General features: G+C 44.1%; 1 protein-coding gene across 3 annotated transcripts in view; it reads right to left on the reverse strand.

Moving 5' to 3' along the window:
• Positions 1-21,542, reverse strand: part of CCDC136 (coiled-coil domain containing 136) — a 247,716-nt gene that overhangs the window by 20,220 nt on the left and 205,954 nt on the right. The window contains exons 7-9 of one of the 3 annotated variants that reach the window (XM_085653715.1): positions 20,879-21,230; positions 19,845-19,979; positions 13,674-13,781 (exon numbers count right to left, since the gene is read on the reverse strand). In XM_085653715.1, the coding sequence (XP_085509841.1) occupies positions 13,683-13,781; positions 19,845-19,979; positions 20,879-21,230 (586 nt within the window). In that variant the 3' untranslated portion in view covers positions 13,674-13,682. The remainder of the gene's footprint in view (positions 1-13,673; positions 13,782-19,844; positions 19,980-20,878; positions 21,231-21,542) is intronic. The other 2 variants (XM_085653714.1, XM_085653713.1) reach the window with 2 other exon arrangements.

Consider the following 21,542-nt stretch of genomic DNA (forward strand, 5'->3'; position numbering starts at 1 on the left):
GCTTCAGAGGTGATAAATTCTTGCCACCTCCCTGGCCTGGGGTCATTGTCCATCATAGAGGTGAGAGCCAGTATGGACATAACAAAACAAGTCATTTTGGTCTAGCCCCTCATTAGTAGTTATTCTTCTCTCTGAGGGGTGCTTGCCTGGCTCGTCATGTTCCTCATGTCTCGTTCTCCAACTGAGTTATCAGACCTCACTTTGGCCATCTTCTCGAAGTGGACAGTACCAAGGGGCATGTCTGGTATATCTGGGAGGGTATAGTTAAGCGCGATTGGAGAGCTAGCACCCGTAAGTATGTCTCTGATGACTTTGTGCAATTCAGTTATGAGCATGGAGTTCTTGGCTATGCAACCATTTAGAGCCTCGTTTACAATTATGGGCTTCTCTGGGGCCTAGGCATAACGGTCAGGTGGCTCTGCTTGTTCCACCTCTTGGTCGGCTGGTCGCCTATACATTTTCAATAACTCAGCTTGTTCATCCGATTCTACATTATCCCGATCTCTGTCTGTATTTCCAACTGTATTTTTAACTTTGTCATACAACTCGCACACCATCAACATGCGCCCATTAACTCTGTCAACTGGTCTACTGTGGTGGGTTTCGCTGCTCGAACCAGCATGACTCTGAGAGGCCGCTTCATGGTTAATCCTCTGAAAGAAGTTAATAATTTTCTTAGGAGCAGGTATGGAACCTGCCAGGGGTTCGACTGTAGACACCTGCTGATCAGGGGACAGTTAAATAGGGATCATTTGCTGGGACATTATTGTTGACACTCTCTGGAGGATCTTCTTCCCCTTTGGTAGGGTCATCAGCAGTTTGATGTACACTCTCAGGGAGTATCTCTGTACCATCTGTTTTCCATTTGTACATTTCTTCCTGGCTGTCATTGCGCTCCTCAATTTATTGGTCATTTAGCAGTCGACTTCAGAGTACAACAAGTAGTAGTAACTCTAGGACTCTGTAATTTTGCCAAACAGCGGCCAAGTGAGCCAACCGGGCGCTTGAATCCTTGTGTCTTTGGCTTGATATCTCCATCCTTACGACCGGCTACCGCCTTACTGGGGCTGCCACCCTGTTAGTTTACCAATGCTAGCGCTTCTAAGGGTCTACCGCCCTCCATTAACCACCCTTGTAGTCACCACCTTTCCAAGTGACCCCCCCCCCTGGTAGCTAGTATGTATTTTCTAGAGGCGGATTTATCGCTGTGCCCAGTGCCAGCAGCAGGCGGGGGAAACAATACAGGGCTGCCACAAGCATTCTAGTTGGCACACCAGTTTGCAATCTTCATGGAATTAAGTATTGGTTCCAGTACATTTCAGGCAAGTAACGCAAGAGTACTCATACACGGCAAACTCACCACCAACATGAAAGCAGCACAACACATACAGCTGCCCTCAACATAGACCACCGTTACTCCGCTCTCCTCGGTACTCCTCGGTTCTCCTCCTCCCCTTCTATGAAGCGGTAGCGTGGTGGGCTAAAGAACATGACCATGATTGCTCCCTTTTGGCTTTTTAAAGTAAAAAGCAGGCTGGTAAGGGAGAGACCGGACTGCTCTTTCTGCTGATAGCCACCCAAGTTTAAAACAGAGACGATTTGGTCAATGGTGCGGTCACAAGTGGGGACACAAGGCGAGACAGTGGCGCAGAGTGCAGTGGCGCAGAGTAGAATAGAGTGGCGTAGAGTGCAGTGGCATAGAGTATAGTGGCGTAGAGTGCTGCAGTGTAAATTGGAGTGGTACTGAGGCAGTGGTGCTGAGTGCAGTGGTGTAGAGTAGATTGTTTCAGAATAGAGTGCAGTATTGCAGAGAAAATTAGAGTGACATAGAGGGGATTGGCAAAGAGTAAACTGGTATATCAAAAGAGAGAGGGGGGACCAGGAGCGGGTTATGGTCCAGTTCCCGTGCTCCTAGAACTAACGTTGAATCAAAAATGGGGGGACACTGTTCCGGAGGAGGGGTGCAAAGTGTCACCCACTCACTGAGAAGGGACAGAGAGAGTGGAAGGAAGGAGACATGGAGGGTGTCCTAGGCCTAGAACCCACTAGTAAGAGGGAAGAACAGGTCTTGCCTCTTGTTGCCCTCACACACCCTGAAGGATGTCATGCTTCATCATCAGGTGTTTTGCTCCTCGTCGGGCCTAAGCTGCAATGCCCTACGGGTCCCCCGAAGGGTCACTTTAGCGGAGATCTTTTAAGAACTGCAGTCTGATGCGTGCGTGTATGTGGGGTGAGTCCTATGTGGAGGGTGAGTCAGTCTGTGCAAGGTTTAAAACTGACTAAGGGTTACCAAACGGGGTGTGTTTTAATGTGACGGTACCCTTCTCAGAATAAAAAACCCGTAGGGTATATGTTACCCCAATAGGTGCAATGTGCCCAGGTAACTAAAAGGCCAATATGTTTTGCGCCTGGGTAGTCACAGGGATCCGTGGCGCTTCACCAGGACCAGAAAAACAAAAGGAGGTGTTCAGTGCACGTGAGTAGTGATTAAAAGGGATAAGAACCCTCTATGAAATCAGGGCGGGCCTCAACTGTGTAACCTACAGTAAGGTTACAACATAATAGTTGAAAAACGCTCCTGACGGCAACCTAGGAGAGAAAAAAAAAGCAAACAACAGAAAGGACATACATCAGACAGATATAAGAGGCATCATTGTGTGCCTCAGAGATGTACATCAAGGGAGCGCACATCGCGCATAAAAAGCAGGAGACTGACTGAGTAGTAGAACCATGTGGCAAGTACCCAATGCTTTGACTACCCAGGCCTGCGAAGCAGGCCTGCTCCAGGTGAGCGCCAGAAAGCTGGCGATCCCAAGTGCGGCCCCGCCGGCACCCTAGGAGTAACCCACGTCGGGCAAAGCACCATAATAATGGAAACCCAACGTGTGGGGCCACTTACGCACAGTTCATGCTGGGTGTCTAGCACATGGGAGCATAAGGTTTAGTAAGCGCGTAGTGAGGAACTGGCGCGTGGTGCATGTTAAAAATCAGAGCAATTGGGCATATATCGCACAACTAGGCTGCCCGTCTGATGGGTCAGCGCAGTATCACAGAAAGAAAGTGGTGTCTCTAACTCGCCGAAGGATAGTGCGTGGCGAGGAAGAGGACCCTTACCTAATATCAAGGGGAGAAATACTCCAAGGGCTAATGGCGCAGGATGCCCGCACCTTACTGGGCTAGATAAGAGAAACAACACAATCGGGCACAGAGTAAGAAACAGATAAGCCCCAAGCCCGTTGTCCAGCGACTTACTGTGGCAGATTCCCAGGTCCATGCATCCGGTCTCTACTTACAATTTAGCTTGGGTGCCAGCTCGTAAGCACCTACCCTGTCCATACGCCTGCCTGAATATAAAGTGTCCAGGGTGGAGGCAGCCCAGTCATAGTAGCGTTAATTGAGGCTTGGGCGGTCCCTTCTTCCGGGATGCGTGCAAGTAAAATGAAGTCCCTCAGCAGTGCACATGTGCTAAGAGGAGCAGACTATTCCGAAGGACCTGCGCGTAAGCGTGCAAATGGCTAGAGATATCAGCCCTTGTCAAGGGGATCGGAACGCCAATAGCGTGAGGAATGTATGTGTTTGGAGGAGCAAACTGCTCCTGATGACCTGCGTGCGAGAGTGCAACGAGCTGGCAATGTTAGCGATCTGACAAGATGATGAGACGCCAGGAGATAAAGGCGTGCATTACATAATGAGGAGAGAAAGGAACACCCTATTTGCACGCACGTGCGCACCACTTCACTGCGTGACTCGGCATCCCGGAAGAAGGGACCGCCCAAGCCTCAATTAACGCTACTATAACTGGGCTGGCTCCACTATGGTCACTTTATATTCGGGCAGGCATATGGACAGGGTATGTGCTTATGAGCCGGCACCCGAGCTAAATTGTAAGTAGAGACCGGATGCATGGATCTGGGAATCTGCCACACTAAGTCGCTGGACATCGGGCTTAGGGCTTATCTTTTTCTTACTCTATTCTCGATTATGTTGTTTCTCTTTTCTTGCCCAGTAAGGTGCGGGCATCCTTCGCCATTAGCCCTTGGAGTATTTCTCCCCTTGATATTAGGTAAAGGTCCTCTTCCTCGCCACGCACTATCCTTCGGCGAGTTAGAGACACCACTTTCTTTCTGTGATACTGCGCTAACCCATCAGATGGGCGGCCTGGTTGTGCAATATATGCCTAATTGCTCTGATTTTTACCATGCACCTTTTGGTTTTCTGGGCCTGGTGAAGCACCACGGATTCTTGTGACCACCCAGGCACGAAACATGTTGGCCTTTTAGTTACCTGGGCACATTGCACCTATTGGGGTAACATATAACCTACGGGTTTTTTATTCTGACAAGGGTATCGTCACATTAAAACACACCCCTTTTGGTAACCCTTTGTCAGTTTTAAACCTTGCACGCATTGACTCACCCTCCACATAGGACTCACCCACATACCCGCACGCATCAGACGGCAGTGCTTAAAAGATCTCCGCTAAAGTGACCCTTCGGGAGACCCGTAGGGCATTGCAGAGCCGGCCCGACGAGGAGCAAAACGCCCGATGATGAAGCATGACATCCTTCGGGGTGTGCGAGGGCAACAAGAGGCAAAACCTGTTCTTCCCTCTTACTAGTGGGTTCTAGGCCTAGGACCCCCTCCCTGTCTTCTTCCTTCCACTCTCTCTTTTCCTTCTCAGGGAGTAGGTGACACTTTGCACCCCTCCTCGGAACAGTGTCCCCCCGTTTTTGATTAAAAATAGAGTGCACTGGCGCACAGTGGAGTGGTACAGAGTAAAGTGCATTGGCGTAGAGTGCAGTGGCACTGAGTGGCGCAGAGTAGTGTAGAGTGTAGTGGCGAAGAGTGCAGTGGTGTATAGCAGAGTAGTGTGGGGTTGAGTGCATTGGCATGGAGTTTGAGTGGAGCAGTGTAGAGTAGAGAGGTAAAGAGTGGAGTAGTGCAGAGAAGAGTGCAGTGATGCAGTGTGGAGTGGAATGGTGTAGTGTGGAGTGGTGCAGAGTACAGTGGAGTGGGGCAACGCAGAGTATGCTTGGTATGGTAGCCTACTGCCATTACAGACAACACATCTTCAATTAAAATGACATTTGTACTCACATACAGTTTTACTGATAAAACTATACAGTGCACAAACGATAATATGCGGAAATGTCACATAAATCCTCTTACTTTGAAGTTAGGAAAGAAAAATAAACACCAAGCTCCCTGGTAGATGCAGTCTCACATTTGATCTCTGTCTTTAAACGCACAGCAAATGTGACAAGATCAGAACAAGAGTTAAAGGCCTGTTTACAAAAAGTAAGTTCATGGAAGAATACAGTAAACAAGGTATTGGCAATGGGAGGGACGAATTTGAGCTGGACAGTCTAAAGTAAATAAAGCCAGCAAATAGAAAGCCAGAAAATGTGAGTTACAAACCACAAAGCCAATGGTAAGCAATGGGTGGAATGCATTCCTAGGTCAACTTTCTGACTGTCTCCCAATTGTCTATAGCCAACCAGGATGCGGCCTGTAAATGGCGCAGTGTGGCTCATTGAGAAATCCTAGGCATACATGCCCCCAATAATATTTACTAAGCTCCACCCCTGCAATAACTGCTAGGTTTATTGGGCAAGTGCCCACCCTGAATATATTTTTTATAGGTGCTTCCATAGGCCTTTTTGAGGTGATTTCTGCAGTGCGCAGTTGGTGATACTAGTCCTTCACTGGAGTTCAATAGTTCAGGATTCGCCCCACTGTGGAGACAGACAATGGCTAGGGTCTAACTTCACACTTAATGGTCCTCCTAAGTGATCAGGATGTAGCTGGCCTGTATCCCAAAAGTCACCGATTGTGGTAATAATGTTCGGGTATTTGGGACACCCCAGGTTGGGGGAAATATAATGGGTGCCAAGACGTCGCATGGCCGGTTGACGATTGGCATCTGGTCTTAACAAGGCTGTTCTGACAGGAGTTTACTGGTAGTATCATTTGTGCTAGAAAGATAATCCCAATGACTACAGAATCAGGACAATCACATCCAGCCATTGTAATGGGATCCTAAGCCAGAAATCAATACCAAGTATCCTTAAGACTTCCAGTGATGGCCACAGAGCCGTGTTAAGGGACCCTGTGGGTATGGAGAGGGTTGGGTATGATGCGGCTCATTCTTCTCCATTGTGAAGGTGATACGTGATCAAGAAGTTGCAGGTCATTCAGAATGCAGCTGACTGGCTTCTGATGAATCTACCAAGGCCACAATCAGCAAACACTGCCTTGAAAGAGCTGCATTGACTCCCAGTGGAATGGCGAATACAGTTTGAGGCTCTCTGTATTATGTACAGGTCACTTAATTATAAAGGTCCCATCTTGTTGAAGACATTAGCCACTCCTTATACCCCTGGGAGGTTGCTTAGATCCTTAGATCTCATTGGGGTGGATGTTCATTCTCCCATCTTGCTCCTAGACTCTGGAATGCCCTTCCTATTGAAATATGTCAGCAGACTAACAAGCTTTCCTTTTGCAAAGCCATGGAAACCTGGCTCTTCAGGTACTGACGTTCCCTGCTGCAGCGTCTGGCGACTATGATGACTGTTCCTAGCGCTGAGAGGCCTACGGGTAGCCATGCGCTCTACAAGAATCATAGAATAGAACAGAATGGAGAATCTCTTCAAAACAGATGGTGGTGATGGTTCCCGGATAGCTTGGAAACAAGGAACATAGCACCTCTGTGTTCTTGTACGTCCTCTTTAGACTGACTCTGGTGCATGTGTAATGGTTCTAGACTAGAGGGCCTTTTCACAAGGGGGGTGACAGTCACAAAAAGGAAAGTTGAGAGCTGTGGCCCTGGCTGTGTCTCTCTACCTGCCCATCCAAGACAACTGGTTTCAGAGAAGTGGATATGAGATGTGTACGTACAGGTTCCAAAGCCAAAGATGAACATTAGCAACGTAGCACAAAGTGAACAACTGGCTAGTAAAGCATACAGATGGGGAATTCAAAGGACTCCACCACTCACCTGTCTAGGTACACATTTAAAATCAAACCTACACACATACATGCAATGAACTTCCATGCATTTTCCAGACACCAGAAAGACAAGGGACTTGACTAAAGGGGGGTTAAACAGAATTGACCCATGTACAGGGACATGTCAAAAGACCCCTGTCTAAAATCTTGCAACACTGCCACTGTCAGTTTCATAGACTGCGTAGAAGGGAGAGTACCCCCCTCCACCAAAAAGAAGGGTGCACTTTGAGTATCTCCTTTATATCTGAGCCCAGCTGTGATGTGTCGCAGTCAAAATGAGAGAACCATCAGTGGGGTTGCATGGTTGTCAAGATTACAGCGGGAAACACATATGGCCCGACAGAATATGCTGGAGCGCAGTGCAGTATAGCTTTATAAGTTCATGCAGATAAATGTTGTACCTACATTTGCAAATGGAATATTATAAAAAATTATGTTTACAACTTTGTTAGCATTCATGAATATTCTCAATGGCTTTTCCATCCAATTTTCACATTTTAATTTAGTGCTGAAAAGATTGAAGTATCCTAATTTGGCAATTAGGTGTGAAAAATATGCCATCCCATATTACTCCAGGTGTTTTTATCATAAAAGATAAGGGTGTAGAACATAACAATAGGCTTTAGTCACATAGTTATTTAAAGAAAGATATCCTTCCTGTCCAGAATATGAAAAATCCTTTTTTATTTTTCCTAGAGACCTTTTCATGCTTGATTTTGTAATATGATTAGTTTCACTTTAAGCCTTGAGAATACCCCAAGGTTGTGTGCTATGAGAGGCAAAACATGTTAGCTGTACTCTAAAATTACAGAAATCAAATGGTATTGTGAAATCAAGGATGAAAAGGAATCAAGGCATTATAAAAAATGATTATTTCATATTCTGGAAGAGAAATGATGTTTTCTTAGAATAACTATACGACAAAAACCTTTTATTATGTTCTACACCTCAATGTTTTATGTTGAAATGTTAGGCTGGAACGGGAAGGAAAGGGGACCACACAGTTGTAAAGCATGCAAACATAACAAGTGATGCAAAATACTATATATACATATGCATTATTGGAGTGCTAAGGAGTAACGGTCCTTTTTGTCTTGGTTCCTTTTTTATATTAAACTACAATCAATTCTTTTATGGGGTAAAGAGAGTAGATATGGGGGAAACAATTGAAAGAGTAGCACTATGTTTAGCTTGGTAACCTTCTGTGATCCCTGCAGCACCAAAGAAGTATGATATCCTACAAGCATTTCATTTGTTTTAAAGCGCTACTCATACCAGTGTAGCATGTCAGAGCATTTTACATCACACACACATTATGCAGAGACAATACATCACACATGTGTAATTCAGTCTATAGAAAATGTTACATAAGACAATGTGGATTACTAGGTGTAGTAATCACATGGCATCCATACTAGTTTTAAGGGTGTTTGGTCTGGAGAAGAACAAATTCAGGATTTAAAACATACCACAGTGGTTGTGGTTGCCTCTGCTAATAAGAATGTATTTCTACTCATACTAACCCTTTTTAGCATCATTAGGATACTGACAGCGTGGAGGAAAACAAAACGTTTTAACATATACCAAGCAATCTGCATGCAGCTCTAGGAGGACAGCTCACTGTGCTATATTAGGATTGAACTATAAGTAACAAAAGGATCTCTGTGACAAACACAGTAACCCTCTGAGCTATCCACATAATATACAGTTCTGTGATCTGCATGGTAATTCTTTGCAGCAGGCATATTAACCCTCTACACTACTTGATGATGAGTCAGACCTGCCAATATGCAAAACTCCATCTCCCTCCAGCAGGAACATTAATCACCAGAGCTATCTTGCATTTTTATTGTTGCTTGAAAACTGTCCAACACACAAGGAACTCTGCAGCAGGTGCTTTTAAAACCATAAGTTAAATACTGTGCCCCCCTAGCCCCCACAGGGCAGAGCCAGGTGCAGTTGCACCACCCTGAAGCCAGCCCTGGTGTTGCATGTGCTTTTCTTTTAACGTATTACCTTGATCGCCTTTAAATACAACAATAATAAATAAGTGTTCTATGCCCGCAGCCTTCCTTTAATGCTGAGCATCATTAATTATTTATTCATATATTTATTAAGACTTTTTAATGCTCACCAGCTATCTCCTTTCCGCCGCATCAGCCCCTATAACGTAAACCACTGTCTGTACTTTGCAGAGGTGGTTGGTGAAGTCCACTTCGATCAGGAGAGGAAGACCACAGTCTGAAAATATTCAATAAAACCCACTTTCCTGGGGGTTATCTGTAGTCAAGTCTGCAAAATGTGATTCTAAGACTCCTAGTAAAACGTGAATAGCTATGTTCTTGTCCATAGTCTGAACCCTGTACTCGGAGCCCAGGATTACCATGTGTTTGTATGGGCACTTGTGCTGTGCCAAGCAGTGCTACGTGGTGCAAATTGGCCCAAATGGCTGCATTGTTCAACTTTCCCATGCAAAATATATTTTGAGCTGCAAAATGCTACACAGTGTTGTATCACATATCACAAAACTGCTGTTGATGTATGCGGAAAGAGCATACTGGGGTGAGACTGGTGCAAACACCCTAGGATTGCACACAAAACCAGGTCTGCTAAAGTAGCATGACAGGCTTTGTGTGAAATCCTAGCAACAACAGGCAAGAGGAGAATTGCATGATATTTCCCTGCATAAAGTGTATTCCATGAAATTACGCATTTACTGGGCTTACCATTGGGCAGGTTTCAGCAGGTAGAAATTTGTAGGGGAGTGTTATTACAGTCATCATTCAAGATGTGGCTGACTCACTTTTGCCTTGGTTGCAAGGTTCAATAGTTGCTAAAATTGTATTTGTTTTACATGACCGTGGCAAATAACATCATTGGCACGCCAACCTTTTATAAGTATAATGCTGCAAAGATGTTTATGATTCACGCATCACAGTGCTGCAGATTCCACACAGCATGGCTTGAAATTTAGTAAATCTAGGGCCCTCGCATCCTGCCCTAGGATGGTTCATCCATTCCAAGCTCTGTTGGGTATGTATCAGGATGCTGGGTCCAAAAGGAATGCATGGAATTTGCAAGGTTGCCATTATTAATCTGGCAGATGAATTTGAATTTGGTCCTGGAATCCACTGGGATCCAAGGAAGAACTTTCGAGCTGGTTTTGAATCACCTCAACTCAGGTTCAGGACCATTCCTTACTCTGCAGCCAGTCTATGATTTTCTTAGAAAGTCCAATGTATACGAGGTTAAAATTATTTATTAGTGCCATCAGGTCACCAGCATGTAAATAACTGCTCCTCATTCAATAAAATTGAGTGAACTAAGGCGGTATGTGGCTGTGCGGGTTCTTGATATTCCAGGCTCAAGGGATTATTTATTTTAGAGATTGGAAAAGCCACAGCAAATCAGCTGATGTCCTGTTCCACCAAACTTACAGTTCATCCGCCTCATTCATAAGTGAAGTGTGGGAACTACTACTTTTTTGACAGCAGAGAATAAGGTGGATCCACCATCGGAAACTCTTTAATTACAGTACCTGGTGAATCAAACACCAAGTCTAATTGTTTCATTTATATTTCAGAATTCAAAATTTAGAACAACTCATTTGTTTCAGGCAAGGCGTCTATGGTTTCACCGAGTCTCCCCAATAGTATTGTCAATAAAAGAGGTAAATGTAGTCAAGGTGCGACCTAAGTAAAGTACAGATATCCCAAGTTCTAACAAGAACTAAAATTACAAGTAGAATAAAAAATAAATTAGATAAGATTACAAGTTTGGCAAATGTAAAGTTGTAAAATATGGACGTAGTGGACTGGAGATTTAAAGGTAGGGAAAGATGATGAATGGATGGGCAAGTGCTGGGTGAAGAGATAACACATAAACTGGTAACAAAGGGTACCGCAGTGAGGGGAGGAAAAACTGGCAATTTGTATAGCACGCTGTGGACCTCTTGTTTTACCAGGATACACTAATTCAACGGCTGCCATGGGCTGATTTGTACAGTTTCACTGGAACCTGTGTTTTAGAAGATGCTATTTTGACATGACCCACCACCTGTGAATAGCAGCAAGATTGACTGGCTGCAATCTAGACCAGAGACTGCAGTGCATCTGGCAATGTCTGTACGGTTGTGGCATCAGTTGGACCACACTTTATGGATGATGAGAGAGAACTTTGGGGAGCCATTGACGGACTTATGCATAAATACGACCAGCCACTGTACTCATTGGTGAAAGACCAAACTGCCCAAACAAATCACTTATTCATCACAGTAGAGGATAAAGAGACAAGGAAATGAGTGAACCGTAAAGGACCACATTAATAAAAGAATAATAATGTGAGAATAATAATTGAATAGAGAGAGGGAAAACGATCTAAGGAGAATGAGAGAAAAGAGTAATTTCAAGCACAGGAGATGGAAAGGTATCCAAAGAGGAATGGTGGAAAAAGGGAAAATGATGCATGTGTAGTGAGTAGAGAAGGTGGTCCAGAATAGACAGAAGCATGAGGGGAAGACAGTCCAAGGCTAGAGTGAGGAAAAGGGGAAGGGGATCCAAAAACAGAGAGAGCAGAGGTGAAGGTGATCTAGGAGTAGAGAAGGAAGAGAGAAGGTGATCAGAGAATACGTCAAGGAACCAGGGCGATTATAAAAGAGGTAAGAAAGGGAACAGGTTCCACTAAACAGACAAAACAAGAAACAACATCAAAGAACAAGACAAGAGAGAAGGGATCCAAGGAGCAATCGATATAAGAAATTAGATCCAAGAAACCAAGGCAAAAAAGATAAAAGAGAAGGAAATAAAAAATAAAACAAGAGAAATTAAAATACAAGCAATAACAACAATAAAGCAGGAAACCTAAGGAAAAGAGGTAGACTAAAGATGAGATCTGAGCAATAGAAACAAGCAGCTGTCCCAAGAAGCAGATAATAGAAAATGCAAGCCAGGTCAAAACAAATAAGAGAGGCAGAGAAGTAAACTAAGAAACAGCTAGGATAAGATAGGATGTCCAAAATGAAAAACTATATGACTGCAATCCAAGAAACAGACAAGATAAAGAAGGGGAGAAAAGAAGAAATAGATGAGAGGCGGTCGAATAAACAGACTAGGGAGAAAGAGATCCAAACACAGATAACATTGGAAGAGATTCAAGATAAAGAATGTATAAGAGAGGAGATTCAAGAAAAAGACAAGCGAAAAAGTGATTCACAATAGACAAGAAAGAACAATATCCAAGGAAAATTACATGAAAAGACGAAACTAAATGCATGATAAACATTGTACGGACTGGAGTTTCAAGAAACACGCTAAAAAAGAAAGAATAAGACAGGCGAGAAAGACATCCGAGAATCCGACATAAGAGAAGGAGAGCCACTAAAGAGAAAATGAAGTAGGAGAACAAAGAAACAGGCAAGTAAGACCATTGTTGAAGAAAATAACATGATAAGAGTGGAGAGCTAAGGAAAAGACACAATAAGAGAGGGAGATCAAAGAAACAGATGCAAGAGAAAGTTAATGAAACATACAAACTAACAAAGGAGAAACCAGAGAAATGCACAAGAGAGGAGATAAAAACAAAATGGACAATACACAAGGAAGTAAAACTAATAAAAAGACAAGCAAGAAGGTATCCAAGAAATAGAAATGCTAAGAAAAGAGATCGGAGAAACAGATAAAAAGAACCATTTGAGAAAGATTTATATACAATGAACACTACAAAGCACTCCGTATAGAAAGATCTCCAAATCCCAAGAAGGCAAAAAAAGGCGGTATAAAAACAGAGCAAAACATAGAGAAGAAACAAGCAGCAATCTACAGCATGGAGAGGAGAAACAAATACAAGACTAAAGAAAGGGTAGATGATGATCTGGGTGTAAAGGGAAAAATTTGATATTGCGATCCAAAAATTGAGAGACGAAAGATAAGCAAAAAACAGATGGACACGTTAGGTAAGTGAATTCATGAATGAAGGGAGAGGAGATTCAATGAACCAGGAGTAAAAGAGGAAAGGACATCACAAGACTAGAGAAAGGGGAATTGAAAATAGATCTTAGGGCAAGGGAAGGCACAAATAAAATCATCCTAAGGATAGAGAGAGTAGTGTCAAAGGGGTCAAATAATACAATAGAAAGACATACAAAAAGTCACAAGAGGTGATCACAAGAAAGCATAAGAAAAATGAAAGAATGTAAGAAAGAAAGAAGGAAGGAAAGAGGCAAAGAAAGAATGACACATAGAAATAGAAACAACCATAGAAACAAAGTGAGAAAGTGAGAGGAAAAGAAAGAAAGTAAAATAAAGGAGTAAAGTAGAGCAAACAAAAATTAATCAAAGAGTTATAAATAATGCACCAGACTGGACAAGAGAACACGAGAAGGTAGAACAAGGAAAGAAAAGACAAACAGTGAAAGAGATACATAAATGAGAAGCAACAAAACAAGTATAAGCGAAAGCAGGCAAGTACACAAGTGCGAGACATAATGGTTAAGAGAGAGCTTGAAGGGAAAGGAGAGACAGAAAGGCTAACACATTAGAGAATTCAAGTGAAGCAGAGGAAGAGAGAGAGAACACAAACAGCAGCGAGCAAGCAGAGTGGTTCGGGCAGTGCCAGGCTTTCCACAATTGCCACTGAGCACAAGAAGCAGAGTTACAGCATACCAGTACCTGATCGCCTTAGGAGGTCTCTGCCCACCAGCACCAAAGCAGGGCCACTATAACAACCAGTCCTACGAGGGGAACGGAGAGAACAGGGGGGTCAGAAACAGAGGGGTCCTAGGAAACAAGGGACAAGGCAGGAAGGGGAGGAGCCAAGCAAGGGAAGTAGAGCATGGAAAAGGCGAGGGAGAAGAGTGTACAGAGGAATCCATAAAGCAGGTAGAGTCCAGCAAGGAGGGAGATAAAGATGAGAGTGAGGGGTAGAGAAGGAAGTGAGGAATCCGAATGGAGGAAAATAGAGATAATGCCATAGTAGGGAGATATAAAACGGGATGAGATGGGGGAAGAATGATGGCGATATGAGGTTTTGAATGCAAGGAGACAGAGTGGGCAAGGAAAAACACGGGGCCCACGAATTGTCAGAGAAAAAGGGAAGATAAGTGAAGGGCAAAAAAAAAGATGGCAAGGAGAGAAAAAGACAATGTGAAGGCAGAAAAGGGGCGATCAGGGAGAGAAAAAATTAGAAATTCAGGCGTGAAGGACAGGAGAAATGTCAGTGAGAGGAAAACAAGTGAAGATGAAAGATAAGTGGAAAACAGGTGAAAATGGAAGATAAAAAGAAAAGTAGGACAGGGAAAGTTATGAAGAAAGAGGGAGAGTTGATTTGTAAGAAATTATAGGAGAAGGCAGGCGAAGAGCAAGCAATTTATAAGGAGAATAAAAGATATGTAACAATCAATACAAAAGCATTTGGGAGTTACGAAGGGGTGCAGGGTGGAAAAGAAACAGAAAAGAAACAATTGAAATGTCAATTGGGAGGATAGGTAAAAGAGTAAAGAGGCAGCAATGAGAAAATGAGAGGGAGACAAGGTGGCAGGGAAAAACAGAAGGAACAAGTTTAGATGACAGACACAGAAGTGGTGGGGGAGTAGAGTCAAAATGTGGGAGCAAAGGGGATTAGGATCCATGCAAGCAGAAAATAATATATTTATATAAAAAAAGAGAGGCAATAACAGAAAAGGTCATACAGAGAAAAGAAGACAGCAGAGTAACCACAAGAGGAAGAAAGTAAGATGAAGTAAATCAAACAAAGACAATAAGTACACACAAGAAAGAGATCATGGAAGACACGAATCGGAATGCAGAAAGAGGCAGTGATGGAGAGACAGGGAGAGAGACCCAGAAAAAAGAAAATGAGACGAGAGAGAGGGAGGGACATTTGAAGAGTTAAAGGCAATAATCAAGAAGGAGCATTGAGAGCGGATCAACAGGGATAGTATTAAAAACAGCAAGATAATGTTGGGAATGATGGAAGAGGGGAAATAAGGAACATGGATACAAAAGTGAGAGATGAAAAACAAGAGAAAGAATGAAAATGGACATGAAACGAATATAGGATGGAGTGGCAGAAGATTTCATGCCAGCACCAGGAAGGGATGGAGAGAGGTGAATAGCCACATGGAACAAAGCATTAGATAAAGTTAGACATGAGTTTCATGAGGACACATCAAGTGATTAGGCATGTGTGACAGGGAAGGCAGAAACAAATTAAGAGACACGAGGAGAAGCAACAAAGGGAAATGGAAAGAAGGAGAAAAAAGAGAAATTGTGGTTAAATACGACAGCAGACAAGGTTTGCTTCAATGACATTGCTCCATTAATCCCTCCACTTTCCCTTAACCAAGATTAAGTCAATTTTTGTTTGCTTTAGTTTCACAAACATGCCTGCGGTGAAGGGGTTAAGAGTAAAGCAAGTCCAGCAGAAGAGGTGGAGAGTTGGAGACAATGAAAAAAATGAAGGATGCATGGAGGCAGCGGTTTCCCCACCGCCCCAAATCGGACCACCCAGACATCCCATTCACACACATTGCCTCAATAGCTCATTGGTCTTCTTCAATTCACCTACTAACATGAACTTGGGGAGCCCATAGAACATAAGCCTTGTGACATTGGGCCTTTGTTTGAAGCCAGCAAGCGGTGAGTTCCTGCCCATCTGAGCCGCTTTGCTCACTGTGAACTGCATTCAAACTGAGAGAAGTCACAATACTGTAGCTTTAATATTGAACCGCAACAATTTTAACTCCAGAATATTGACTATCAGTATACTGCCAAGGTACATGGTAATCGTAAATCTCTACTTACCTCGAAATGTTTACCTTAGCAGTATAGTGGCAGTCTATACTGTTAATGTATGGTCAGGTTGATATTAGTGGTCTTGATATTGTGAAATACAAACATGAGTTCTGTAGAGTGTCCTTAAATTATATCCTTTTCCTCCACTTTTCCCCATTTTGGACAGGCTGTATTCTTCTTGTTGAATTGGCACTTTGATTCAATATGTGATCTATAAATTATCGTTTCATAGGTGATAAAATCATAGTTTAAAAAAAAACCCTGGCAGAGACTTTCAGCCTATACAATTAGACTTCTGTGTCCCATCTAATACTTTTCCCCATGGCTTCCTCAATCGAGGCTGTATGTGGACTCCCTTTAATTTTGTGTGAAGTGGAACACACCCTTCATCACTTATCTGTTGCTACCCTAGGCCAGTGGCATAACAAAACTTGATGGGCTCCCCTGCGAATTCCATGGAGGGGGACCCCGACACTCCAGACCGAGTCAGGGGTTTTCAGGCCAGGGGCCCCACTGCCCGTTCACAGTGCCAGAGGGGGCCCTCTGTAGCTCAGGCCAACCCCGCAGGGGCTGAGGGGGCTATTGTTATGTCACTGCCCTAGGCATATATCATACTTCAACCATATAGAGGTATTTCCATACAGACAAGTCTCAACAGTTGAGGTTTCTTAGAATTCACAGTATTTATTAAACAGTAATGTACAAATACATTTTCAGATCACCTTTTAACACAACTGTGCCCAGAATACCATATTTGGTTAAAAAACACCACAAACACAATACCATCAACCCATGTAGGACTTGATCAACGTTCCCGCCTATTATTTTTGTTGTGTGCGGCAACAGTATGGTTGCCTGCACACTTTTATTGACTGTGCGCAAAATGAAGAGTATGTTTCGATGAGCTGCTTCGAGGGCGATTATGTTGAACAAGGATGGAGTTGGACGCAAGAAGCTAAAGAGGGCCAGCAAAGATACACATAAAAAAAATAGCAAAAAAGAAGCAAGCCAATCATCTGATTCTTCAGGGCTCCCCAATTGTACAATTTGGGCCTTTGATTTGATTAAAATGATCTCCCACTGAAAGTCGAGGTCAGAATGACCTCCAGCTGAAAGTTAAGGGTTCTCGCCACTGCGATGCACATTTTTTTGCTTCAATAACTTCATTGCAAATCTTGCAGTGCTATTCTCAATTATCTATTACAACAAGGAGGACCATGAGCACGTAAAGGTCCAGCATACATGCTCCAACCGATTACTTGTAGGTAAATGGCGCTGGAGACAGAGTAGGTCGCCGCAAGATCATCGCCAGGACGACTACGCTGAAATACAGCGTACCGCTCTAGACGCCCTAGAGGAAGCACACACATAACCCATATTGGGCCAGCCTCATTAGGTTCCAATAAGCCAGCCTAATCAGTTATATATGGTGTTTTTTTAAAGAACACTCTACTGCTTGGTTCACGCGCTATATATTGATGCTTCCAAGCATTGTGTAGATCATATTTCCCTTCCGTTTGGTCCTGAAGAATTGTTACAGATCATTGATTGACTAACCTAGGCAAGAAACATGTTGACCTCATGATATTAATAGGCCACCAGAGATCATTGCCTCTATGGGTGGCAAACACGCTCTTTTAATCAGACAGGTGGACTCACTGAACAAATAGTTTTTAACCTTGAGATCCATCGGATCTCTTTTTAGTCACCTGCACTCACACTCACTCGCTACACATTTACGCCAAGAGCCCTACACAGGCACTTCACATATGGCTTTGGATAAAAGATCTACGCCAAAGAGCCCCCTAGAGGGGGCCCATCGAGCATTGCAGCGCCGGCTCGACGAGGAGCAAAGCCTTATGATGAAGCATGACACTCGCAAGAGTGTGTGAGGGCTCTTAATCTAATAAGGAACCACCCCATTGGTACCAGAATACCTGGCCTGTTAGAACACATTCTCTCTCACCTCTATAGGAACTGCATACCCAGTTACCTACAGCCATTCTCAATTATTTCATAGAGGATGTAATATGTGGGGTAATCAGCAGTGCATGGCGATGGAGCAAGTTATAGTTACCTTAAGGCATGAGTTATAGTTACTTGAGATAACTATAAATGACGAATTTCTGTGTTTTTTAAAGTTTAAAACATTATGTTGTTACTGAACATTTCACCTAATTATAACATTACTTTGACCTTTGTTTTTTTCAGTCAATTTCTGGTTTTGTTTTCTAGCGTAAAGTAATATTTTATTACCATACGTAAATCCAACCCCGCATGCAGCCAGCTCCACGTTAGGCACAGCCCTTTAGTCATGCGTGGCGGCGGTTTGCCGCTGGCCTGTGTCCAACCACCACATACCACCAAACCCTAAGCTGCACATAGCCTTTGCCCATCTGCGGTAAGGGGGTTGGCCACATGGTATCGTCTGAGGCTGGGCCCTGTGGCCAACCCCCTCAAGGGCAGCACCCCACGCTGCACAGGGCCTTCGGATTTACACAATAGTCTCTCCCTCGGCCAAGGAGGAGTCCTGGCAATCTGGGCCACAACAAAACCGAGGCATGGGGGTAAGGTAGTTTCCCAAGAAGCTATTGCCTCGCTGGATCATGGGTTTTAGCTTGGCTGGAAGACAGTACAAGGTGACGGCTGATGAGGACTTCCAGGCTACATCTGCCGTTTCTTAACACAAAAATAATATATATTTTTTTTTATCTAGATAGAGACCAATTACTGTTTTTGAGCTAACAAAAGGCAGGGATAGCCTGGAAGTCCCCATTTGCTTCCAAGTTCTACTTCCTTCCTATCATACTGAAGTCCAGCATCTGGCCAGACAACAGCTTCTTGGTTTTTATTGGTCCTTCTTTAAATACCTCGTCTTGTCCCACAAAGTCAACAGGTAGCAGGAGCTCATGGATTTCTTGCCACGCATGCCTCTCCCAGAGGTGAATAGCTGGACCAGTGGAGGGCACCCTAGTGTATGTCAAGTGTCTCAAGAAGTGGATATTATAACTAGCAGTTAAGAGTAGCGAACAGGGAAGAATACACCAAGATGTGGTGGGGATAACGAGACAGTTTTTAGTGTGGACTTTACATCAAGCAGTGTACAGTACTCCAGGCTGTACACAGTCCCCGAGGAATAGAGATTATAGCATGCAGTGAGGAGAGCAACATGTAAAGAGGAGACATCTCCAAGTAGTCTTGAGGACCCATAACAGTGACGAGGACTCCAAGAAGTGGAGAGTAGCTCACCCGTAGAGACTAACTTAAGCAGTGACTAGACCTTGAATTGAAGAATATCCAGAGCAGTAGAAAATACTTTTACTGGCAGAGTACCCCTGCTTTAGTGGAGTGCACTTAACAATGGACATTATCCTGAGAAGTAAAGAGTACCCCAAGCAACAGAGACCATCCTAAGCAGTGGAAAGTATCCCAAGCAGTGGAGAGTAACAGGGAGTGAGGAGAATATCCGAACCTATGGAGAGCACCCGAACAGTGAAATGTATATTTAGTAAAGGAGAATATCCAAAGTAATGAAAAGTACCCCTCTCAACGGGTGCAGTATCGAGTACACTAAGCAATGACAAGAACACTGAGGAGTCTTGCATACCCCTTAATGGTGAATACCCCAAGCTGAAACAAGTATTCCAAGTAGTAGGTAGTAACTATTGCATACAAAGTAACATAAGCAGTGCGGATTAGACCTAGCATTGAAGAAAAACTCAAACAATAGGACTTTAAGGGGGAGAAGGAAAAGTAAAGAGTAACCCAGGCAGTAAAGAATAACCAAGCAATAGAAACCATCCTAAGCAGTGGAGATTATACCAAGCAATGGAGATTAACAGGGACTGTGAATAGTATGCTAAGCAGTGGAGAGCATCGCCAAAAGTGAAGAGTAATGGAGAATACCGTGGGCACCAACAAATACACCCGCACAGCAAGAACAGTGTCAAGTACCCCAAGCAGTGACAAGGCCATTTAGAAGTTTCATGCACCCCACTCAGTGGCGAGTACCCGAAGCGCTAACAAGTACTCCAAGCAGTGGGTTACCTGTGAGCTGGAGCCCTTCAGTCGGTGGATCTCCTCCCGACACTGCTTCAGCTCCTCCTGCAGCTTCTCCTGCTCCTCCTGGCTCAGGCGGTGACGCAGCTGGAGCTCTTGGAACTCAGTGAGAAGCCCTTCACACTACATGGTGAGAAAGGCAGGGAGCGAGAGCGGTGAAGGGAGGGACGGACAAATGATGAGAAATAAAAGCAGAGATAAAAAGAGGAGACAAAGTGTGAAAGAGGAGAAAGAAAGGTGGAATGGTTGAAGAGGTGCAAATGAGATGGGTGGAGAGGGAAGACAAGAGGGATGTAGGGAGGCTCCACGAAAAGCCAGGTGTTGATGTGTGGTATCCAGCCAATAGGAAGACAAACCAAAGAAAAAGTTAAAGCGCAGTAAGGAAAGCAGTATGAAGGTCAGTGGGTTGTAAACGGAAGGGAGAGTGGTGCAATCATGAGTCGTGAGAGAAAGCACACATAGGCAGGAGAGAAGAAGAAGAAGAGTCAGGTGACAAGATAACAAGGTCCCACAAAGAGTTTTTACAAACAATGCAACCCAGAGCATGCCACCATCATTCAGACACTATATGTAACATAACAACATGCTCACTATTGGGTGGAGATGGTGAGGAGGTAAAGTCCTCAACATCAAGAGGGAGATGGGAAATGGATCAGTGCTAGGTCAAAGTTCTCCTATCACCATGCTGGGCACAGGATGAATATCGTCTGAGAGGATAGGGTGACCGTGGCCCTATGGAGCAATGTGTCAGTGCTGGTGTGGAGGGTAACATAACCATATATCCATGGGGCATTGCGCCAAGAAGGCAGCAGTTTGCGTGCACCTAACTTCATGCGGGGATTGGACTGATGCTTGCATAGAGGACAGATTAGTTCCTAAAATGGGAGTGGGGTTGCCTGTTTGCAGGGTAAGAGGGAAATCTCCCGTAGCTCCATGCTGATATCTTGGTCTACGCAGGTTCACAGATTATTAACAGTGGTTTGGATATTGAATTCCCTGCACTTCTTCCAGTCATGTCTTACCTCATTCTGTGCAAGCTGCACCTTCTCCTCTGCACTCTGCAGCTGCTGCCTGAGGCCAAAGCCTTCATCCTCTCTTTGAGTCTTTGGTGTCTCTTTTTGGCACACGACCTCGGTGGAGGCCTCCAAGGGGACACAGGATGCTTCCTGAACCTCATCCTCCTCTTCCTCCAGGACAGGAGGAAGGCCCCTCTCTTCCAGGCTTGTTTCGCTCTGCCTCCAGGCAGAGATGCATTCAGTCCTGGGTTCATTCTCAGTTTGTTCGGGTTCCATCCTTGGCGTCTCTCTTCCATCCTCCTCCTGGTTGTCATCTGTGTCCCTACCTTCCTCTTCTGCTTCAGTGAGACTTCCATCCCTAGCAACACAGATACGCCATGTCAGAGTTAGCAAATCCAGGAGCGCATGGGAGTGACAATTGAAGACTGTGAACCAACCAATGCTTTCATAGAAAAATACCAATTATCAAGTCTGAGCATTAAAAAATAAGTTACAGTCTCCTAAAAGGAGTGCCCATCACCTGCAACCCCCAGCAAAAATAAATATGTCATAAGCAAATGTCTGCTTCTTAGATGCAGGTTTAAAGTGAATGGGAATAGCACTCACAATATTTGGTTGCATATGAGATCGAAGTGAAAATATAAAAACCTTTTTCACTGTCTGAAAGGGT

Source organism: Triturus cristatus, chromosome 4_1 (assembly GCF_964204655.1).
Source record: "Triturus cristatus chromosome 4_1, aTriCri1.1, whole genome shotgun sequence".
NCBI classification, from domain to species: Eukaryota; Metazoa; Chordata; class Amphibia; order Caudata; family Salamandridae; genus Triturus; species Triturus cristatus.